We start from the raw sequence: 22,362 nt of genomic DNA on the forward strand, positions 1-22,362 counted from the left end.
ATAGCGGAGGCATCCATTGGATCAAAATTGAAGTGAATGTGCTTTGAATAGAGATACTTGCTCAAAGGTTTCCGGCAGCCTTTGATGGCACAAACCACAAATTGCAAAGAGAGAAACAGATTAGAACCTGTGAACGATCCTTGGAACATCAAGGCCTGGAGTTAAGTGGCGGGGAGATGTAGCCATTGGTTTCTACAATTCAGAGATTCCTTCTTCGCCATGCAAATATACTACTGCTCAAATATTGTGAAGAACGTATCTGGGACAGAACAGTTGGTATGGAATGAGACTCTTAACCTCAGGATCAGGGGTTTGAGGCACACATTGGGCAGAAGTTTCCTGCACTCCAGGGGGGACCATCATGGTCCCTTCCAACTCTGCAATTCTATGAAAAGCCCTTTGTAACTGCAAGGGCACCAGCTGGACACCAGTCTTTCTGGGAAGTAAGATAAAAGGTAAAGGGTGGATGGTTCAGTCCAGTCAAAGGCGACTATGGGGTGTGGTGCTCATCTTTCTTTCAGGCCGAGGGAGCAGGCATTTTTCCACAGACAGCTTTCTGGGTCATGTGGCCAGCATGACTAAACCGCTTCTAGTGCAACGAGACACCGTGACGGAAGCCAGAGTGCACGGAAACGCCGTTTACCTTCCCACCACAGTGGTACCTATTAATCTACTTGCACTGGTATGCTTTCGAACTGCTAGATTGGCAGAAGCTGGGACAGAGCAACGGGAGCTCACCCCGTCAAGGAGATACGAACCGCAGACCTTCCGATCGGCAAGCCCAAGAGGCTCGGTGGTTTAGACCACAGCACTTGACCTCATCCCCAACAAAAGAATGTGAACCAAGCACGCCTTGTTAAACTTGCTACATCTCCACCTTTTCCCTTGCTGTAGTAGCTTAAACTGTGAGCTTGTTGGGGCACCAACCCATTTTCCCCCAACCCCCATTGCTTATGTTACTCTAAACAGCACTGTGTACATAGTGGCTGAGTTATTTCTTACTAATAATAATTCATGTGACTCCTTTGGGCTATGTGTATAGCACTCCCACATGGAATGATACCTGCGAATAGTTCCAAGCATTGTCCCACAGGAATCCAGAACATTTCACCGGAATGGTCTCTTGCGTTCAGATAGAATGAAATAGTTCAGGATCAGTGGGAGAGCGGCCACTTTCTGAAGGGTAATTTTGCAGGAGAAATTAGGAGGTTGCGACGCAAAAAATGCTACAGATCCCAAAATTCCTGAAATGAGGTCAGTTACAGGGCTCTCTTCTTGGTGGGTGTTTCCTGTTTTGAGGCTTTCTGTCAGTCTTCCTTAGCCAAGCCAAAGCACCGCCAGCAGAAGCAATGAGACAGAGGCATGGCAGGAGAACCGAATCTCCTCTTTGCAAGTAGCGGACCCCAAGGGAAGCAGAAAAGATGCTCCAGAAGCTCTCTGATAATATTGTGCAAGATGGTAGGCTTTTTTCACATGGAGAGGGGGTACCGCACTGGGGAGAGGGGGTGTTTTCCCACCAGGAATGGCAAGGCAACCTCTGAAATGTTGGTGGAAAAGGAGCGGTCACGTATAGACCTTCTGATCAACAAGCCCAAGAGGCTCAGTGGTTTAGATCATAGCACCACCAGCGTCCCTGAGAAGTAGTTCCCATCGAACTGAGTGGGACTTACTTCTGAGTAAAAAAGAGTTATGATTGCTCTGTTTTAATATTTTTCAAGGATGAAACTACATCAGCACTTAAAAAATGCACAAAGCACAGCTAGTTCCAGGTCAGAAATACTTGAGATGTGACAGGCAGAATACAATGTTCCGGAGAATTATATAAAGAGATGTTAGGCGTCAGGGGACTTTTTACACTGCAATTGAAGCTCCATACCAGCTACCAAAAATTATACACTAGAATATCTACCAGCTAAACTGAGCTGAATACAACCATCAAAGAAGTTTGGTTGTTGAGAGCATCAATGTTCAAACACATAATTTTACAGAAATGAAACAGCGCGACTTTGCTGAGAATAGAACAGCAGCTTTTGGACCAGCAGTTCAATAAAGAATAGCTTATTTTCCAAGAGATCAGAAAGATGAGAAAATCTGCAGAGATCCGTACCTCATTTGAAAGATAACTTACTGAAACCTGCCCCACCAATCCCCGCTGATATTGCCCAGAAAAAGCTTGACCTCCCACCATTTTTCTGTGTATTTAGTTATTTTGGTCTTATTATATTTAATTGAAAGCTTGTTTTCTATAGTATTGGAATGAGTTCCTACAGCTGTATTAAATCCATTCATTTTAGAAATATGTTACATTACATTTAAATCACATGTCTGAATCCATTTCAACCAAATTTGAGAGAAATTGTTTTCAACCCTCTTTTACCATTGTGCTGGCAATGGCCATCTTTACATCTTTACTCCTAGCACCCCAACAAAAACACAATTTTAGAGTTCTTTTGGAGAAGGGGAAGGACGACTCATTGGGTTGTATGCAATGGGACTTCCTCTTTCCCTCCTCTCCTCGCACGTTCCCAAAATCTGCTCTAGAGGGTTCCCCCAAAAACTCTGGACCGGATTTGGACGGTGTGTGGGAAGCTGCAGGGGAGAGGAGGGGGACTTTTTTTGCATGGATGGAATTGTGCAGTGCTGCATACAACCCTATTAAGCCACTGTTAAAATGTGCCGCTGGCTGCAGAGTACAAACTGCACAGTCTGGGTTATTGTATAATAATAACTTTGTAAAGTATACAGTTTTGGGTGGTTCCCCCTCCCCCCTTTATTTTCCCTTATACATGGGTGCTGTTTCTTTTTTCCTCTTTTATTTACGTCTCACCATGTTTAGCGCACATATATAATTATGTACTTTTTTGAACTTTCAATAAAGATGTCTAGAAAGAAAAAAAAAAGAAACTAACTGGGCTTAGAAGAGTGGCAAATGGGGTTATAAAGGAAAATACATTTGACGAAACCTTTTTTTTTCATATGTAAGGGGAAAAGAAAGGAAAGCTCTCCCACCAGCCTCCCCAAACTGTCCATGGAGAATCTATACGGACTGCCAGTGTTTTAAGACCATGTAAAATGACACCATAATCTTAATGCTACATTCTTTTTCTTTGCCGTGACTGCACTGTATAATATTAAAATATATAAAAGACAATCTGAGTTACTGTACACTTTTTCATTCCATCTTTGTGTCTCTACCCCCCCACCCCCCCACCCACAAATGGATACTCCCAACTAACAGGCTACCTAGAAAACTCAGTAAAAGTTAGATTGTGATAAAGTAAGTTACTAGGAATCTGCACTCTGAGAAACACTCTAGCTGGTGAATTCCAACATACAAAATTCCATCCCCATAGAACTACCCAAACGAGTGGACCATCTTTTCTATGGCACTGGTACATACTCGCTCTTCCTTTGCCCTTCGCTTTTTCCTTTCTCTGTTGTATACCTGTATACCTGAAGGATTGTCTCCACCCCCATCGTTCAGCCTGGACACTGAGATCCAGCGCCAAGGGCCTTCTGGCGGTTCCCTCATTGCGAGAAGTGAGGTTACAGGGAACCAGACAGAGGGCCTTCTCGGTAGTGGTGCCCGCCTTGTGGAACTCCCTCCCTTCAGATGTGAAGGAAATAAGCAGCTATCTTCTCTTTAAAAGACATCTGAAGGCAGCCCTGTTTAGGGAAGTTTTTGATATTTAATGCTGTATTGTTTTTAACACTTGATTGGAAGCCGCCCAGAGTGGCTGGGGAAACTCACCCAGATGGGCGGGGTATAAATAATAAATTATTATTATTATTGTTATTGTATATGGCTCATAAAATCTTGCAGCTGGGCCAAGGAAGGTTGCTGTAAGAGGCTGCTTGGCCCCTGAATCTCCTTCCCTACCTGTGCTATCTCCAGAGCCAGCCCATTGGATCCTTCCAGCCATGCCTTGGCGGCTGTAGTAAACGCAGCCAATTAGGGCGAACAACAGCCAACTCCAGCTTGAGTCGCTGGCGGTCTACATTCCCTGGTGCTGCAAAAGATGCTAGCGGGTCCCTCACAAGCGGCTTTTCGGGAGATGCATAGGGAATGCAGGACCTGAAAACCTCTGAGGCTGCAAAGCAGAAGATTGCGCCTGGCCCTCTAGATCCCAGTTATGTGTTTCCAACTTTCTGCTAGTGGGCCACCAGCATGCAACCTACTGTAGTTTAAAAGCAAGTCATTTATAAAGGTAACGGTAAAGGGACCCCTCACCATTAGGTCCAGTTGTGACCGACTCTGGGGTTGCGGCGCTCATCTCGCTTTATTGGCCGAGGGAGCCGGCGTACAGCTTCCGGGTCATGTGGCCAGCATGACTAAGCCGCTTCTGGCGAACCAGAGCAGCGCACGGAAACGCCGTTTACCTTCCCGCCGGAGTGGTACCTATTTATCTACTTGCACTTTGAGGTGCTTTCGAACTGCTAGGTTGGCAGGAGCAGGGACCGAGCAACGGGAGCTCACCCCGTCACGGGGATTCGAACCGCCGACCTTCTGATTGGCAAGCCCTAAGCTCTGTGCTTTAACCCACAGCGCCACCTGCGTCCCAAGTCATTTATACTTAGGGATTTATTAGCACACTCAGCACTTCGCACACCATGGCCTCCTCGCAAGCAGCATCGTGCTGATTGAAACTCCTTGTGGCGCAAAAGGACCAGAGGTTAGAGTGCCGACACACTCGCAAGCAAATTCAGCATTGCCACAACGGAGAAAAGGGACACGAGGGCATTTTTTTAGCACAGGCTATACAAATCAGCGAGACGTGATGCGACTCGCTTCTGGGCTGCCTGTTGAGAGAAGAGCTGCAAACAAACATGGGCATTCCAAACCAACAGCGTCAGGAAGAAAAGGCTGCTTAAAATACAGGCCCTGACCTGTTTGGCGCTCCTTTCGAAGACCACATACTGCTGACACTGGTCAAGGCGTCTTTTCCTCATTGTCCAGTAGTGTAGGACACGGTTTTCCCTCTGGAAGAGCTCGTTCAGGATATCTGCCGGATCATAAAGAGGCCAAATCAATTGGTGCACTGAGCAAAAAGCAAAGGCCTAAGGAACTGATATATCTGGCAAACCGTTGAGGTAACTCAAATGAACATAAGAACATAAGTTGGGCATACATCAGCAATAGTTGAAAACAAGCGGCAGTGGCAAGAGAACAGACTGAAAAAGAAGTTTCATTAAATCTCACATGTTGCTCTTGTAATACAAATTAGGGATTCTTTGTCTGTAGAAAGGTTGAATCTCCTGTGTCTGGTGTAAAGGGTAAAGGTAAAGGACTCCTAGACGGTTGAGTCCAGTCGAATTCGACTTTGGGGTACGGCACTCATCTCCACTTTCAGGTTGAGGGAGCTGGCGTTTGTGCGCAGACAGCTTTCCGGGTCATGTGGCCAGCATGACTAAGCTGCTTTTAGCGCAACGGGACACCAGGTCAAATTCCAGAGTGCACGGAAACGCTGTTTACCTTCCCACCGTAGTGGTACCTATTTATCTACTCGCGCTGGTGTGCTTTTGAACTGTTAGGTTGGCAGGAGCTGGGACAGAGCTATGGGAGCTCACTCCGTCATGCAGATTCGAACTGCTGACCCAAGAGGCTCAGTGGTTTAGACCACAGCACCACCCACGTCCTTAAAGTGTCTGGTGTATCTGTGCCTTACATTTAAATATGGCTATTATGTTGTTATGGCAAGCGGTCAATGCATGAAGCAACTCTCACAAGCGATAACTTCTACACCCAGTGCTGCCTGCTTGAATTTTCGGGATATCAGTGTATCTAACTGTGTTTCGATTATCATATATTGCTTAATAAGCTGTGATATGAACAAGCTTAGTACCCTTGCACACATCCACCTCCTCTTATGTGAGTGAACCAACAAGTCAGCAAATCTTCCTATCATTAACCGATGTGTTCCACTGCATCCAAACTAGGAACATAACGCTGACAGTTTCAGAACAAGCCAGGATATGAAATCATAGTTTAGAGTTGGATTCATATCCTGGCTTGTTCTGAAACCACTTGCCGTAGCATCCCAGTTCAGACCTAATGAGAAACTAGTGTTAACTGAAGACTTCCTGGCGTGTTCATTTGCTTGCACAAAGGGAGAAGTGCACAGATACTAGATCCATTCGTATCTTGGCTTATTAAATGGAGATACGATCATCCAAAGGCGGCCACTGAGTGTCCCAGAATTCATGGCAGATCAGCATGAAAAAAATACAAAGGTATGTATATACACATAAAATAAAATAAATGAAGCAAAGTGTTGCCATTTCAGCTCCTCACTGAGATCTGCAATTTTTTTTCACACTCCAAAGTGTTCACCATACTCATAACTGGTCCTCAGCTTGCTGTTTTCAAACACATTAATTCGTCTATTTATTCATTTAAGGTATTTCTGTAACACCCTTCAATTTACAACTATCATTTTTCTATTTAAAGGAACAGTCAATAAAACAGAGTGCAGAAAAAGCATTAAAAACAGAGCCACTAATCACTTAAAAAAACAAACAAACCAGGTCTTAAAAGTCTGGCCGGGGAGCGGGCAATAAAAATTCTCCACCATGCCCTTAAAAAGTTACTAACACAGGTGCCAGGCAAGTTCACCTGGGGAGGGAGTTCTAGTAATGGGACACCACAACCGAAAAAGCTCTCTCCCCAGTCATCACCTGCCTTACCTCCAATGGTCTGGCCACTCAGAGGAGGGTCTTTGAAAACAGGTGTATGTCAGGCTGCTGTAGGAACAGATGTTCTATTGGGGACCAACGTCGGCCAAGCTGTGCAGGTCTTTAAAATGCAACCACCAACTAACTTCATGGAAGACTTTAAAAAGCTGTAAGCACTACATAGGACACTGATTTCATTATTTTTGTGCATTCTGATTCCTGCTTATTTTAAGGATAGCTCTTGATCATTTTCTCTGTGTTAATGTCTCTGTTACAGCTCTTATTTTGTTTTATTTAGCAGTTTGCAATAAATAAATGTGCTGCTGGGTTTGTGGAATATTTTATCTGCATGAAATATTTAGAAAATCTGTGTATTTATATATATAGCTGACAGACAATTAAGTGGAAGTTTTTTAGTTTTTTTAACCTCTCTCTCTCTCTCTTAATGCTATCTCTCTCTATCTATTCCTTTCTTGTTCTCTCTATTTTTCCTCCTCTCTTTTCTTTCCCTCCCCTCTGGATTGATGTTTTCATTTTATCTAGATCCGTGGTTCCCAACCAAGGGGGCAATTTGATTTTTAAGGGGGGCAATTCGAGAATGAGTTATTAACAGTGAATGGCCTTTCAGGCTTCTTCCACGTGAATAGGAGTTCACTTTTTGAATAATCAGGATTTTAGAGATACATGGCCAAAAAAAAGTTGGGAACCACTGATCTAGATTAAAGTTTTAGCCTGGACAAGAAAGATAATTGATTATAATCTTTGTATCTCTCTTTATAAAACCTGATAAAATTTATTCAAAAAGGGGAGGGGGAGGAAGAAACTCTGTTTCACACACAGGCACAGGTAAGTGTGTAATTTACACAAACAGAGGAAACATGCTTAAATGTTTGGCACTGTTATCGTTTGTTATTAATACATTATCTCAAGTTGCAAAAAATTCCACAACTTCCACTGTTGTGCTTTCCCCCCCAAAAAAACCCTACCTTATTTTTTTACACGGTGACAACCACCGCCAGGAGTTCCTTATTGCTCTTAGCATGTGTCAGGGAACTGACATCGGAGCTAGAGGTGGAGGGAAGGCTCTCTAATGATGCTGGAGAAGGGCCCAGCAGGGAGAGAGGCAGCTCAGCAGATGGGGAAGCAATTCAGTGCAACACCAGGAATAAGGAGGGACAGATGGGGGAATCGGCGAGAGGGCTCCCAGACTCTTCACCGGACACCAGCGGGGAGAGCACTGGTCCTCCGCTACCCACGCCCTCCCTGCGCAGAAGACTTCCGCGCAGAGAAAGTAGGAGGAGACTGGGTGTCAAACAACTTTTATGTTGGAAAAGGTTTAAGAAACGCCCACTGACGGATTCTGCTAGCGACTGAGGCAGCCACGAATTGAAGGGCTGTCCAGACAGAAAGGTTTAACAAGGCAACATAGCCAGGAGAGGCGGCAACTTACGCACAAGCAACCCCATACCATTATAGCATGGCTTGAGATGTTCAAGCAAACAGGGGCAGCTGATGCACAACTGATTTGCACCCTTGTTCTGTGTGTGCTTCGTGGGTACCACCCGCATAAACCAGACCTGTATCGCTGCCTTACCAACGGAATGATTGAACTCTATTAAGATCGACAGGTAGCCAGCCCATCATGCATGCTTACTTTTCACCTGCTGTTCAGGGGCCTTGATGTGAGTCACCATCCCTGGCATGTTGACGCTATTCCTGTGCAGGTATTTCAGGAAGACATCAGCATTTCGCCGTGCCAGCGTGCAAGCCTGGAAGAGACCACAGACAGACACATCAGCGCAGGCATGCGCAAGGTTATGCTAACTGAGCTTGTCATTTTAGGCACTACAAGTGGAAATTCAAATTCCACTACAGCCCGCGTGCAATGGCTTGAACAAACAAAGCAAATTTGGCCCATTCCTCTTGGGCTGCACAACACAGATGCTTCTCTATGAGCAAGTAAGGTAAAGGGACCCCTGACCATAAGGTCCAGTCATGGCCGACTCTGGGGTTGCGGCGCTCATCTCGCTTTATTGGCCGAGGGAGCTGGCATACAGCTTCCGGGTCATGTGGCCAGCATGACTAAGCCGCTTCTGGTGAACCAGAGCAGTGCACGGAAATGCCGTTTACCTTCCCACCAGAGCGGTACCTATTTATCTACTTGCACTTTGACGTGCTTTCGAACTGCTAGGTTGGCAGGAGCTGGGACCGAACAACGGGAGCTCACCCCGTTGCGAGGATTCGAACCGCCGACCTTCTGATCGGCAAGTCCTAGGCTCTGTGGTTTAACCCACAGCGCCACCTGCGTCCCTTCTATGAGCAAGTAGGAAGACTCAATTCCTCTGTGCCATGTTCTTCCATGGATGTTCCATCCCTGGCAAGTGGGATTCTTGTTCCCCAACCTCAGTTCTCCTAGTACCACACACTAGGACTGTTTCCAGAGTGTGGCTGCAGGGCATCAACTGTCAAGCTATTTTTTGATCAAGGAAAACATCATCACAGTGGTTTAGAGAGGGGGGAAAGCAGTTTAGTTAAGTTTATAGGACAGTCGCTGGTCATATTTTTACATGGGCCATGTTCAGACATAATGCTGAGCCAAGAAACATAGCTTAGTGTGAGCACACTGGTTTCTAAGGAGGAGATTACACCAGTTTTGCTCTCCACCTCCCTCCCCCAAGTCATTTTATTTATTTGCAAACTTATAGTCTGCACTTTCATACAAAAATATATATAGCAAGACCGGATGCAACGTGTATAAATAAAAATGAGCCAAATGGCCATTAAGGCATCATTAAATACATCAATAAATACTGATAGGTTAAAAGAAAAGGAAAAAATGCATGTTGTAAGGTGCTTCAACAAAAAGTTGTCTGAAAGAAGGGAGGGATGCTTCCTGTTGAATCTGTACTGTGGCAGGGTCTGCCACACTAAAAGCTTGGTCCCTAGTGATGACCAAAGGGACCTCAGGGGTGTGGATAACCACTAGAAGCGCCCCATCTGAGGACCTCAGTAATTGGAGTCTTTTAGCATGCCGTGGCAGCCAAAACAAGGTCTGGTTTAGTGCAGCATCCAAACATGAGACTGTGGTTAAGCTCTCTCTTCCTTAAGCAAGCCGCCAACACTCAGGATTCAGGAACAGAAGTAAATCCTTTCACAGCATTTCCATGCTGTGTTTTGCTCTTAAACACTAATAGGGAAATAGTTGCTTGATGTGACCAGCTGCCCTCAATTATTACATTATTTGCTAGGACTCATAATTTGCAGATTATAAACGAGGAGCACCAGCAGACAAGGACATAAGTGCAAAAATCTCTTAATTATACCAGCTTCTAAAGAGCAAGAGCGTTCGTTTTGGAGATTTGGAGTTCTTCGGCTAGCAGGCCAAAGAATAAAACAAGCTCTAACATTAAAAAAACCCCAAGCAGCACTCAGTTCTGTTGAAATCTCTTGAAGCTACTAATCAAGGAGACTAACTGAATATCGGAGGCAGAAGACAGAGGTGCCCACTGATATAATAAAGGCTGCAGCCCTAAATGTAGATTTAGGGACTCAAGTGAGGTTCACTTCTGAGTAACCATGTTTAGTAGCGGCTGAAAAGCCAATAGAAATAAAGGGGAGCATTTTGCATTTCATACATGGTACCAACTGAGGTCCACTTTCTGGTCACCTTCACCTAAATGGACAAAGTAGCAATCAGTTTACACTACAGAACACACACTCGCCTTAACAGCTGCAGCCTTTCTCTCTAAAAATGGGCTGCTGAGATCTGAACACAGATTACTAGTAAAAAATGGAAAAGTGATAGCAGAGGTGACAGCTGGAAGCCCCCGATCCGGTCAAGTCACAATGTTAAGCCCTTTATACATTGGCCTGAGAGTTCTTATTCATTCAACAACATTCATGGCAAAGTGGACTCTCGTCCACAAAAGCTTATACCACAATTAAACCTATTAATTTTGAAAACTGCCGCAAGACTCTGCTGTTTTCGCAAGGTATCTCGTAAGCTTTGCTTTATTTTTAGCGCCGCCAGAAATGGCAAAAAACGAGCTTGCTTCAATATTAAATGGGCAATCAAGCAGATTGATGTCCTTGTGCTTCCTCGCTTCTTCGGCCTTCTGCTCCAATTAACTAACTGCACTGTGTTTGACAGCTTTTATTTGCTATTTTGAGAAGCCGCAAACCTTCTTCTATATCCTGCGCCCGCCCGTTAGCTTTCCAGTCCATCTTTCCTTGCCCCTTTTCTCTGCAGAAAGAGTAGAACGGATTGACAGCCGCTGGCTTCAACTTTGCCACACCAGAGACCCACTTTTGAATTTTATATTAGGTAGGAGGATCCAATTGGTGCTCTTAAGTTGATAGACGGGCTTTTGATTCGATGGACACCTGCTGCTAATGGCAGAGGAAGGGGAGGTGATTTTTTGCTGTTTTTCCCTTCCCCCTGCTGCCTCCTCTGGAGGGTCCCCCAACAAAATATAGCACGTTTTCAGGGGTGTTGAGGGCTGCACAGAGAGGGAGAAAGACACAAAAACCACCTCTCCTTTTCTTCTTTAGGAGGAAGCAGAATCAAAAACCTTTCCACAAGCACGAACAGGATTCCATGCTGTGTAGCCCCTTCCCTTTAGGATGATGGACCCAAGTTAGTCAACTCCATTGATTCCCATGGGACTACTCTAAAGATGACTAAGGTTGGATGTGGGCCACTAATACCAACATAGGGTACAGTAGGTACAACTTAAGAGTACGATAAGACCATACAATAAAAAAAAATTAAATGGGAAAACATCAGCTAAAACACATTAAGATAAAGATATAAGAATCAGATCTCAGCAGATCGTCACTAGTAGGGAGTGGAGCATTCGCACAACTCTACCAAAAAGCCTAGGTGGAAAGGTATGGGTTTGGGGCAGTGTCAAAAAGCAAATAAAACAAAAGGGCACGGCTTATCTCAAGGGGGAGAGAATTCCACAAATTTGGCAATCCTTCTGTAATGGATCCAGGGGCAAACGTTTTCAGCAGGGGGCCAGTCCACTGTCCCTCAGACCTTGTGGGGGGGCCGTACTATATTTTTTGGAGGGGAAATGAATGAATTCCTATGCCCCACAAATAACCCAGAGACGCATTTATTATTATTATTATTTTGCTTAATGTATGTAGGGTTTGGTTTCAGCATTGCTCGTGCTGTTCATTTGTGTTTCTTTGGTGGTGAGAGAGGCTGGGGTTGGCCTAGGGTGTGGTTGTTTGTTTGTGATTGGCTGTGGTGATCTTTGTTTTCGTGTGTGAGTGGGGTGGGTGGGTGTTTTGGATCAGGTTAGCCATATTGATTTGTATGCTGTTGGTGGATTATTGCCATTGTCTTGTTGGGCTGTGTATGTGATAAAGGAGGCGTTTTCTTCTGTTTGTCCCCGTGTCAGTTTCAGTTTATTGGTTAATTTTTCTAGTAGGGCTGTTTCCCATAGTATTTGGTACCATTGGTCCAGAGATGCATTTTAAATAAAAGGACACATTCTACTCATGTAAAAACACGCTGATTCCCGGACCATCCGCAGGCCGGGTTTAGAAGACAATTGGGCCGGATCCGGTCCCTAGTTTGCCTACCCATGGATTAGGCAATCTTGTCTGCCCGTTTTATATGCACGGTTGCAAAACCCATCCTAGAAATATAGTGTTCATAGGCACTATATTCATTGTTACCTTCAGGAATGCCTCCTTCTGTTCAAGGTGTTTACTTATCATAGGCGTTACATGGTCTGTTTCCGAGTTGGGGCCCAGCTTGTCAGCTCCTCCGCACCAGTCTTCTTCTCGCTTGTACTCTTGCTCCAAGCTTTCCAGTACGCTGCAGACCTATCGGCCAACAGGCAAGAAAAGACGGAGTAAGGGTTTCTGTTGCAGGATGAGGGCTAACCCATCAATACTGAAAGGTCATGTTGTGCGGATGCCTGATTAACTTTTCCCAAAGCAACTACTCTATTCCGAACTTAAAAATGGAAAGCGTAATGCTGGTGGGTCAACAAAAGAGGTTTAAAGACTCTCTCTCAAGGCAAATCTTTAAAAATGTAGTCTAAGCACCGACAACTGGGAAACACTGGCCTGCGAGTGCTCCAATTGGAGAACAGCCTTTACCAAAGGTGTCATGGGCTTTGAATCTAGATTCAGGTAGGTAGCCGTGTTGGTCTAAAGCCGTGTTGGACTAAAAAAGGTCCAGTGGCACCTTAGAGACCAACTAAGTTTGTTCTGGGTATAAGCTTTCGTGTGCATGCACACTTCTTCAGATACACTGAAACAGAAATCACCAGACCCTTATATATAGTGGGAGGGTGAGGTGGGGTTTTTCTCAGAAGGGTGGTAGGAGATCGGTGATTGACTCAATGGATATGGTAAACCTGTTGACGTTTTTTTGGTCATCTGCATACTATCCCTTGCTTTTTCCTGTAGGACTAACTGCAGTCGTTAACAGTCGTCTGTTATCTGAAGAAGTGTGCATGCACACGAAAGCTTATACCCAGAACAAACTTAATTGGTCTCTAAGGTGCTACTGGACAATTTTTTAATGGGCTTTGAAGATGCTCTGGGATGAAAGGGAGAAATGTGCTAAGAGGAAGGAACGCTTGGCAAACCCTCACCGTGATCAACTCCCACCCGGAAACCTAAGTCCCCACTGTGGAAGGACGTGTGGATCTAGAACTGGCCTCCACAGTCACATACGGACTCACTGTCAAAACCGTGTTCATGGAAAACAATCTTACTCAGCTACGAGTGATTACCAAAGAAGAAGAAGAAGACTGAAAGGACTGGCATTCACTTCACATCTACAACCTGATTTGACAGCTTCCTCAGAAGTCACCCAATGCAAACACTGGGTCAACATTACGTCTCTTGACTACTCCCAGCTTCCCTCACCTGTGGTTTGCAAACAGAGGTTACTTCAATACCACGGGTCCATTCTGCTAAAGCCAAGTGAACAAAGCAGTTGTTAGCAAGCCCTTGGTAATGTGAGCAAGCCCATCTTTAGCACTGGCACGGCTTAATTGCTCCTGAGCTGCAATTACTTTTAAGGCTCGCTCCTTGAAAAATTAAGAAGCCTAAGAAGAAGGCATGGAGATTCTGCTTCCAGGGACAGCAAATGGACTCTCTCGCCTTCACTAATGTGATTAAGGCCAAAATCAATAAACTTCCAAGGTTAAACGGAGAGTGGTAGAGAAACCTCTAGAAAGCAGGCTTTAGGACTTCTACACCTACTAAAACCCAGTCCATTCAGGAAATGGTGTGTTTTGTTTTATACAAAAAATATGCACACACAGATCATGCTCACTTTCAAGTTACACCTAGGAACATGTTTCCATTTTCAAGTATTGTGACTGTAATGCTGGATGGCAACATACAGAGAAAAGCAAATGAACCAAGTCTGTAAAATGGAATTGGTTTCCCTTATTAACCTCAGTTGAGTGAATCTGGGCTTTAAAATCAATCTGTCGTGAAACCAGCCCCTGAAACCATTTACCAGCAGCCACACTGTTGGCTCGGCGAGCCATTGCCCTCTACCTGCTCAGATGTTTTGTAAAAGGCCACAGAGGCGTTCACAAGCTTGAGCCGATCTTCCATCTTGAGCATCAGCTGCTGCCAATGAGAGGCCACTTTCTCCGCGCAGTCCCGGATCATGTCCATGTCGTAGTGATTCGCCTGCAACATCGCCTCGGCTTTCTGCTGCACTTGCAATGCGCTCTGGTGCGTTTTCTGATCAAATACAAACGGAAAACAACACTTAATTCGTGAAAAGCATTCTGTACGTTTTCAAAATGGGTTTGCGCCCTCCTCTTGTCAGTTAAATGGCGATTGCACACCAGCTAAATGCTCATTAATCTGGCAACTCCCTCCTCCTAACTCTGGCCACCTTAGGGTCAAGGAAGCCAACCCAGCAATGCAGCCTTCTGTATTCAAGTGCTGGCTTTTGAGGCTATCCTTGTGGGTGTATCTTAAAATGTGGCATCAGTTGTATATGTTGTCCACAAGTGTTACTAAAGAATTATCCACGAGCCAGAACAGTTAAGAACCTAGGACTGACTTCTCACCTCTGCCTTAGAAATCCTTCTCAAAACTATCAAGGTAAAGGACCCCTGGACGGTTAAGTCCAGTCAAAGGCGACTATGGGGTTGCGGCGCTGGTCTCGCTTTCAGGTCAAGGGAGCCGGCATTTGTCCACAGACAGCTTTCTGGGTCAAGTGGCCAGCATGACTAAACCACTTCTAGTGCAACGGAACACTGTGACGGAAACAAGAGCGCACAGAAACGCCATTTGCCTACCCACCACAGTGGTACCTATTAATCTACTTGCACTGGCGTGCTTTCGAACTGCTAGGTTGGCAGAAGCTGGGACAGAGCAATGGGAGCTCACCCCATCACGGGTATATGAACCGCTGACCTTCTGATCGGCAAGCCCAAGAGGCTCGGTGGTTTAGACCACAGCACTTGACCTCATCCCCAACAAAAGAATGGGAACCATGCACGCCTTGTTAAACTTACTACATCCCCACCTTTTCCCTTCCTGTAGTAATTTAAACTGTGAGCTTGTTGGGGCACCAACCCATTTTCCCCCAACCCCCATTGCTTATGTTACTCTAAACAGCACTATGTACATAGTGGCTGAGTTATTTCTTACTAATAATAATTCAAGTGAGTCCCCTTGAGCTATGTGTATAGCATCGTGAAGCGTTGTCTCTCCCCCCCCCCCCCCAACATGGAATGATACCTGCGAATAATTCCAAGCATTGCCCCACAGGAATCCAGAACATTTCACTGGAACGGTCTCTTGCGTTCAGATAGAATGAAATAGTTCAGGATCTGTGGGAGAGCGGCCACTTTCTGAAGGGTAACTTTGCAGGAGAAATTAGGAGGTCGCGACGCAAGAAACGCCACAGATCCCATAATCCCTGAAACGAGGTCAGTTGCAGGGCTCTCTTCTTGGTGGGTGTTTCCTGTTTTGAGGCTTTCTGTCAGTCTTCCTTAGCCAAGCCAAAGCACCGCTGGCAGAAGCCATGAGACAGAGGCATGGCAGGAGAACAGAATCTCCTCTTTGCAAGTAGCGGACCCCAAGGGAAGCAGAAAAGATGCTCCAGAAGCTCTCTGATAATATTGTGCAAGATGGTAGGCTTTTATCACATCGAGAGGGGGTACCACACTGGGGAGAGGGGGTGTTTTCCTACCAGGAATGGCAAGGCAACCTCTGAAATGTTGGTGGAAAATCAGGGAGTGGTCACCTATGACTGACGAAACTACACGGAAACAAGTATTTCTCTTTCCATTGGTTCTGTGTAGCTTCTTCTAACGGGGAAGGAAAGCAACTGCTGGAATGGTTGAGAAGCTGATAACAGGATTTATATTTCAGCCACCCCACCACCTCCCCTAAAAGCTAGGCTCTCAGCACACACCTTTTGTGTCATCTACATCTAGTCTACACACAGCTGCAACAATACAGCAGCGAGAGAAAGCAAGCCCCACGAGACAGAAATTAGAGCACTCTCACCTGATTATAGTTAAGGATTCCAGGTCTAGGTTGTAACGGGGATTACATGGCACGCGAATGAAGAGTAATAAATCTGCACGCAATGCTCGCACACCCTTAAACTGGGTAGGTAGGGAAAGCAGAGTGCACTAGGCAACAGGCCCCCGTTGCTCCGCATACTGGATCCCAGTTCAAGCAGCCTCGGGAGACTGGGAGTAACTGGTTGCCTTTTTATGTGCACGCAAAGCTTCACATGCCATAACCAGAGCACCACACCTGAAGCGACTGCCCGAATTATACGAAGTGGGCATATTTGCAAAAAGGGGATCTCTCTATACCCTCTAAGTGGGACACTTAGTCCCACTTTTATCAGGTCTTCTGGAATGCTTATGGGTTGGGTGTGAGGTGGTAGTGGTGTGGGGGGGGAGAGCAGGTTTTCCCCTGCCATGTGGCCATTTTTCACCTGTCTGCTATAGGATTGCATGCCTATGCTTGCAGACGTGTTCCCCTTTCAACAAGACCAGGAATTCTTCAAAGGTGGTGTGTTCCTGATCGCTTGGAGAGGGATGTGGGCCGACCGAAGACACCCCAGTAATGTGCATGCAGTGAAAGGGGGGGTCCTGCAGCTACGATGCTTCTCCCAATCATACGTGATGCGTTCGTTAAATGTGTAGAGGGAAGCCCATACAACTGTACTCCACCTGCACTGCCGAAATGCTTTATTACTGCTATTAAAGGTAAAGGGACCCAGTCATGGCCGACTCTGGGGTTGCAGCGCTCATTTCGCTTTATTGGCCAAGGGAGCCGGCATACAGCTTCCGGGTCATGTGGCCAGCATGACTAAGCCGCTTCTGGCGAACCAGAGCAGCACACAGAAATGCCGTTACCTTCCTGCTGGAGTGCTACCTATTTATCTACTTGCACTGGTGTGCTTTCGAACTGCTAGGTTGGCAGGAGCTGGGACCGAGCAACGGGAGCTCACCCCGTCGCGGGGATTCGAACCGCTGACCTTCTGATCAGCAACTCCTAGGCTCTGTGGTTTAACCCACAGCGCCACCCGCGTCCCTTATTACTGCTATTATGTAATTTTAAATATCACTTTTCAAATAAGCTTCAATCCTATTACTGTTAAGTGTTCAAAGTGGTTATCAGATACTTTCACAGTATCCTTACCACAGCCCTGTGAGATAGGCCGGTATTAGTAACCAGGTACTTCTTTACAGCAATGAAGAGTAGATATTTGTTTAAGAGCTGCAGCAGAGCATAAATGTACCAAACTGTTTTGCTACAGGTGATTATTAAGTGCTCTGTGGCCACGCAGATTCCTGGGCCCCTTTTTGACTTAAGACATTTGCTGCTTTTAGCAAAAACTCACGTAAAAAACCTAGGCTCTGATGGAAGAAAAGAGGGGTATGAACGTTAGAAAACAAATGCATAAATAAAAAGGAGACGCAGAGAGGGTGTGCTGGAGGGAAAGCAGAATTTCCAGTTTTGAAATCTAACTTTGCTCTGGAATTCTTAAGTATAACCAGTATATAGCCCGCTCTATCGCATTCTACCAAAGTAGCCCCCGGTTATAGTTCCTACACATTTATCCCCTAAAAGGACAAATATCTACACTGCAGATTCTAAAGGGAAGGAATGTTATACCGAAAATTTACCAAAGCTGCCAAGAGTGAGGACACAGACACTGCAAACTGTGAACAACAGAAAGGGAAAACGGAAAACTCCGCAGAACGACAGTAGAACAGAAGGCAGTTACTGTAGCACCAAGGATTTCTGAAAATAAAAAGCTTCCCAATGGATAAAAGCAAAGGATTTTACTTTTAGCAATCTTAAGCACTCACGTCTCACTACGTATTACCAGAAAAAAAAGTTAAACCGTACAGCAGTCGTTTTCAATGCTTTGGGCCTCTATTTTAGTCAAGACACCTATCCCAAGTAAGGTGAAGATTAGAACAGGATTTAAAAGTTACTTGAGCACCCTGGTTGTTGCTGGTCATGTAGTAGTAATAGTAGTGGTGGTAGTAGTAGTAGTAATAACAATAATAATAATAATAGTAATATGCCACACATCTGACTGGGTTGCCCCAGGTATTCTGGCCAACTCACAACAAATTGTAAAATATCCAAAACAGGGCTGCATTCAGGTGTCTTCTAAAAGTCAGATAGTTGTTTATTTCCTTGACATCTGAAGGGAGGGCATTCCACAGGGCGGGTGCCACTACCAAGAAGGCCCTCTGCCTGGTTCCCTGTAACCTCACTTCTTGCAGTGAGGGAACCCCCAAAAGGCCCTCAGAGCTGGTCCTCTGGGCTGAATGACAGTGGTGGAGACACTCCTTCAGGTTTACGGGACCGAAAGTGTTTAGGGGCGTTAAAGGTCAGCACCAACACTTTGAATTTGGCTTGGAAATGTACTGGAAGCCAATGCAGATCTTTCAGGACCGGTGTTATGTGGTCCTGGCAGCTGCTCCCAGTCGCCAGTCTGGCAGCCGCATTAAACTAAAGAAGCACATTAAATTAAGATACACGTTAGCAGTGGCACAAGGGCTTTCCACATTATTGCTTCATGGTAGTGTGTGGCATTTGGCAATGGAAAATGATGATGCCCCCATAGCAAATGAACTATCTCTTGGTTAATAAATCTTCAGCAATGAATTCCACCAGGTGAAATGCACAGTGATAGCCACAAATGCTGCTCAAGAGGTAACCAGAAATCAAATTTATGAACAAAGTTTTTAGTCTCTGTTTTGTCCTGCTGAGGGCTGACGCTATCGTAAGAAGGCGGGAAAGCTTCTTTAAGCAGAGTCAGACTAGCAAGCAATCAGGCTCAATATTGTGTCTACCTTGACTGGCCGCGGTTCTCCAGCATTTTACAAAAGAGTCTTTTGGAGACCTGGACTGAATCTGGGACATTCTGCATGAAGACTTTCACTAAGCAAGAGCCAAAATACTATTTCCGCATCTTTAGGAACCCTTCACAGGTCGTTGTGCCATGTTGACAAATACCTTAGTCGTTTTTTTTTGCTGGCTGATACACATCAACAGGCAAACGGGCATTTGACTAACATCTCTCCTCGTGTAAAATATAGTTAGTGGCAGACTCATGAAAAATCAGGCAAGGACTGCCTTGTTTCTGAAGCTATCTACTGGCATTGGGAGATTTAAACACTATCAATCTGACACACGATTAGTAACCAGCAAATTGAAATTATAAACTGAGTTGTTCCTCTAGTGCAGGCTTCCTCAACCTCGGCCCTCCAGGTGTTTTGAGACTACAATTCCCATCATCCCTGACCACTGGTCCTGCTAGCTAGGGATCATGGGATTTGTAGGCGAAAAACATCTGGAGGGCGGAGGTTGAGGAAGCCTGTTCTAGTGTAAGTGCAAAAAGAGAACGAAAGGTATCTCTGCACGCTCTGCTGGACCGCAAAGCCGAGAGTAATAGCCCAAAACACTTTTACCTCTATTGCATGCTGGAATTGTTCGTGTTCGCGCTGCAGCTGCTCAGCCTCTTGTAGCGAGCTGGCAGTGATCAGTCCGGCATTTAACATGGACTCTCCGTTTCGGATCCAGCCCAATACCTGAAATGCAGCGGGAAAGAGCACAGCTTAGGACAGTGGTTCTCTTAGGATAGCAGGAAGATTCCAGGAAAACCAAACATTTCAACATTTCCATATAGTATAATACAGTATAGTATCAGAGTACAGTGGTACCTCGGGTTACATGCGCTTCAGGTTACATACGTTTCAGGTTACATACGCTTCAGGTTACAGACTCCGCTAACCCAGAAATAGTACCTTGGGTTAAGAACTTTGCTTCAGGACGAGAACAGAAATTGTGCGGTGGCGTCGCAGCGGCAGCAGGAGGCCCCATTAGCTAATGTGGAGCTTCAGGTTAAGAACAATTTCAGGTTAAGAACGGACCTCCGGAACGAATTAAGTACGTAACCAGAGGTACCACTGTATTTATTTATTTGCAGAATATGGATGGGTGATACTGAAGACAATTTCAGTTGTGATCCAGAAGCACCATTCTAACAGTGCTGAATAAAACTCATTTATCTTTATATTTTGGGAATGATACATGTTCTTATGTACCTGCATTCTTTTATACTTTATTGATGTCCCGCGATCATATGATAAAGTAGTTGTGCTCTATGTTATAAACCAAGCACCGCTAGGAATTGTTTCTTTTGGTTTTCCAATGTACTTCTTAACAACATAAAATTCGGTGCGGTGAAAGCAAATTCTTATTCTGAAAGCGTGGCCGGGGGGGGGGGGGGGAGCTTGAGAACTGCTGGTTTAGAACGTTCTCTTTACGTCTAGAGCAGTTTCTCAAACTTGGGTCTCCAGCTCGTTTTGGACTACAATCCCACCATCCCTGACCACCGGTCCTGCTAGCTAGGAATGATGGGAGTTATAGTCCAAAAACAGCTGGAGTCCAAAAACACCCTGGTCTAGAGCAATACATCTGAAAACGTTCCTATTGTTAAAGAGCAATACTCAAAGATGGGGGAATTTGTTTCAGGCTGCAATGTTAACAATGGTGCCAACATCAGACCATTCCAAAGCTCAGCTTTCACCAGCTTATTATCAAACATACTTTGGTTTTCTGTTCTTTTCCGTAGAGGAAACAGCATATTTCTTGGTTGGGACTATGTCTTGGGGCTGTGGACTCCCATCCCTCCTCCTGCCTCCTCAAATCCTGGCTTACCATACATTTGATTGCTATGAATGGAAATTTAATCAGGATTCTAAAAGGTGCATCGTGGGCCAGGGTTAACAATTTTTCAGTATCACAGGGCGCCCTAGCAGAGGAGGGAGACGATGTGCAAGGGTGGAGCAGGGTGAGTTGGTTCACACCTGTTCACTCCATGCTAGTAAGTGTGGCAACTGCACTAGATCTTGAAAGCACAATTGCACCTTCGCAATGATGGACCAAGTGCTACAGAGATCACCATTTTACAAAAATGGTCGCAAAAGTACAGAGCCTTTTTCTCTGCAAGGAAGATTAAAAAGAACAAAGGAGATCAATCCCATAGTGTCCTGTTAATGGATGCTTTGGATAAACTCAGCACTATCTAGAAAACAAAGCCACAACATTCTTATTAGTGGCAGCTCAACATGTAGCTGCATTTTTTTCTGGTAAGAGATAAAACACCAACTGCAGATATGTACTTTATTAAAGTAAGATTAACATTAAAAATAGACTGTCTGGAAAAACGTCCAAGGGAGACAGAAACCGTAATATTATTGTTGTATTTACAGAGCATGGCTGCTTTTACCTTGACTGCACAGAAGAAACCTAATTCAAAAGAAATTACGCCTGCAAAAATCGTGAGCCTTAAAGGGTAAAGTTAGGGACACGCTTTAAAGGGCACAAAGAACAGAGGGAAATGTCACACCAGAAATACAAAGTGTTCAACTATCAACCGCCTGCATCTTTGTACAGCAAACTTTTAAAAAATAGTGATGCATGTCTCATCAGATTATTCGTACCACCCGCCATTTTAGCGAAGCCAAAGTTTGGTGTAACCAACTAAGAAAGTATCCTTTTGTCCCCTAGTCCAGCAGCAGCAAATCTGGCAGGAAGTTGCGGTCATTAGCTAAAGGAACTGTGGATCAAGTGCCGCAGGAAGCCAACACAACAAACAGCAAACACGCGATTCTCTCTGTCTGGCTGAACACCTGCCGAGCTGCAAAGCTTTTTCTATCTCAGAGGAAAAACAGCAAGACATCTTCCTTCCTGGCTTAAGAATGAAATGTGTATTTCTGCATCAAGGTCACTTATGTCAACAGATAAAAAAGAGCTTTCCGCCCCCCAAAAGGCTTACAACGTAAGACTTGTGGAGAAGAAACTCAATTCAGGAATCCTTTTCATTGGGAAGACTACAGAATTGGGATCAATGTATCTGGTTTGGGGGTTTTCTAATTCACTGGTCTTTTGTGAGTAAATTCCACCAATCCAACTTCATGAAAATTGATAAAAGAGGGGAAATAGAATTATTTTGGCCTCAACTCCTAATATGTTTAAATTCACAATGCAAACAGTAACTTAAGAGCTTTTAGCACATTGACTGAGATAAATCAACATGAATATGGAACATATCTATGAGACAATGCAAATGTGAAACACTTGACTAGTTTATTTTAAATTTCCTCCATCTAATTTCCTAATCTAAGTTTCCACCAG

The 22,362-nt window shown here is 44.9% G+C and overlaps 1 protein-coding gene and 1 long non-coding RNA gene across 9 annotated transcripts in view; one reads left to right on the forward strand and one right to left on the reverse strand.

Annotated features, from left to right (window-relative positions):
• TRIO (trio Rho guanine nucleotide exchange factor) overlaps positions 1 to 22,362 on the reverse strand; it is a 263,757-nt gene that overhangs the window by 108,727 nt on the left and 132,668 nt on the right. For all 8 annotated transcript variants that reach the window (XM_081014562.1, XM_081014564.1, XM_081014565.1 and 5 more), the window contains exons 16-20: positions 19,632 to 19,751; positions 14,212 to 14,403; positions 12,364 to 12,513; positions 8,327 to 8,441; positions 4,888 to 5,003 (exon numbers count right to left, since the gene is read on the reverse strand). In XM_081014562.1, the coding sequence (XP_080870688.1) occupies positions 4,888 to 5,003; positions 8,327 to 8,441; positions 12,364 to 12,513; positions 14,212 to 14,403; positions 19,632 to 19,751 (693 nt within the window). The remainder of the gene's footprint in view (positions 1 to 4,887; positions 5,004 to 8,326; positions 8,442 to 12,363; positions 12,514 to 14,211; positions 14,404 to 19,631; positions 19,752 to 22,362) is intronic.
• LOC308482109 lies at positions 1,074 to 18,307 on the forward strand. Its single transcript, XR_013989033.1, has 3 exons — positions 1,074 to 1,254; positions 15,445 to 15,605; positions 17,793 to 18,307. It is a non-coding gene; the product is annotated as an uncharacterized lncRNA (long non-coding RNA).

Source organism: Podarcis pityusensis (assembly GCF_964106645.2).
Source record: "Podarcis pityusensis genome assembly, chromosome: 7".
NCBI classification, from domain to species: domain Eukaryota; kingdom Metazoa; phylum Chordata; class Lepidosauria; order Squamata; family Lacertidae; genus Podarcis; species Podarcis pityusensis.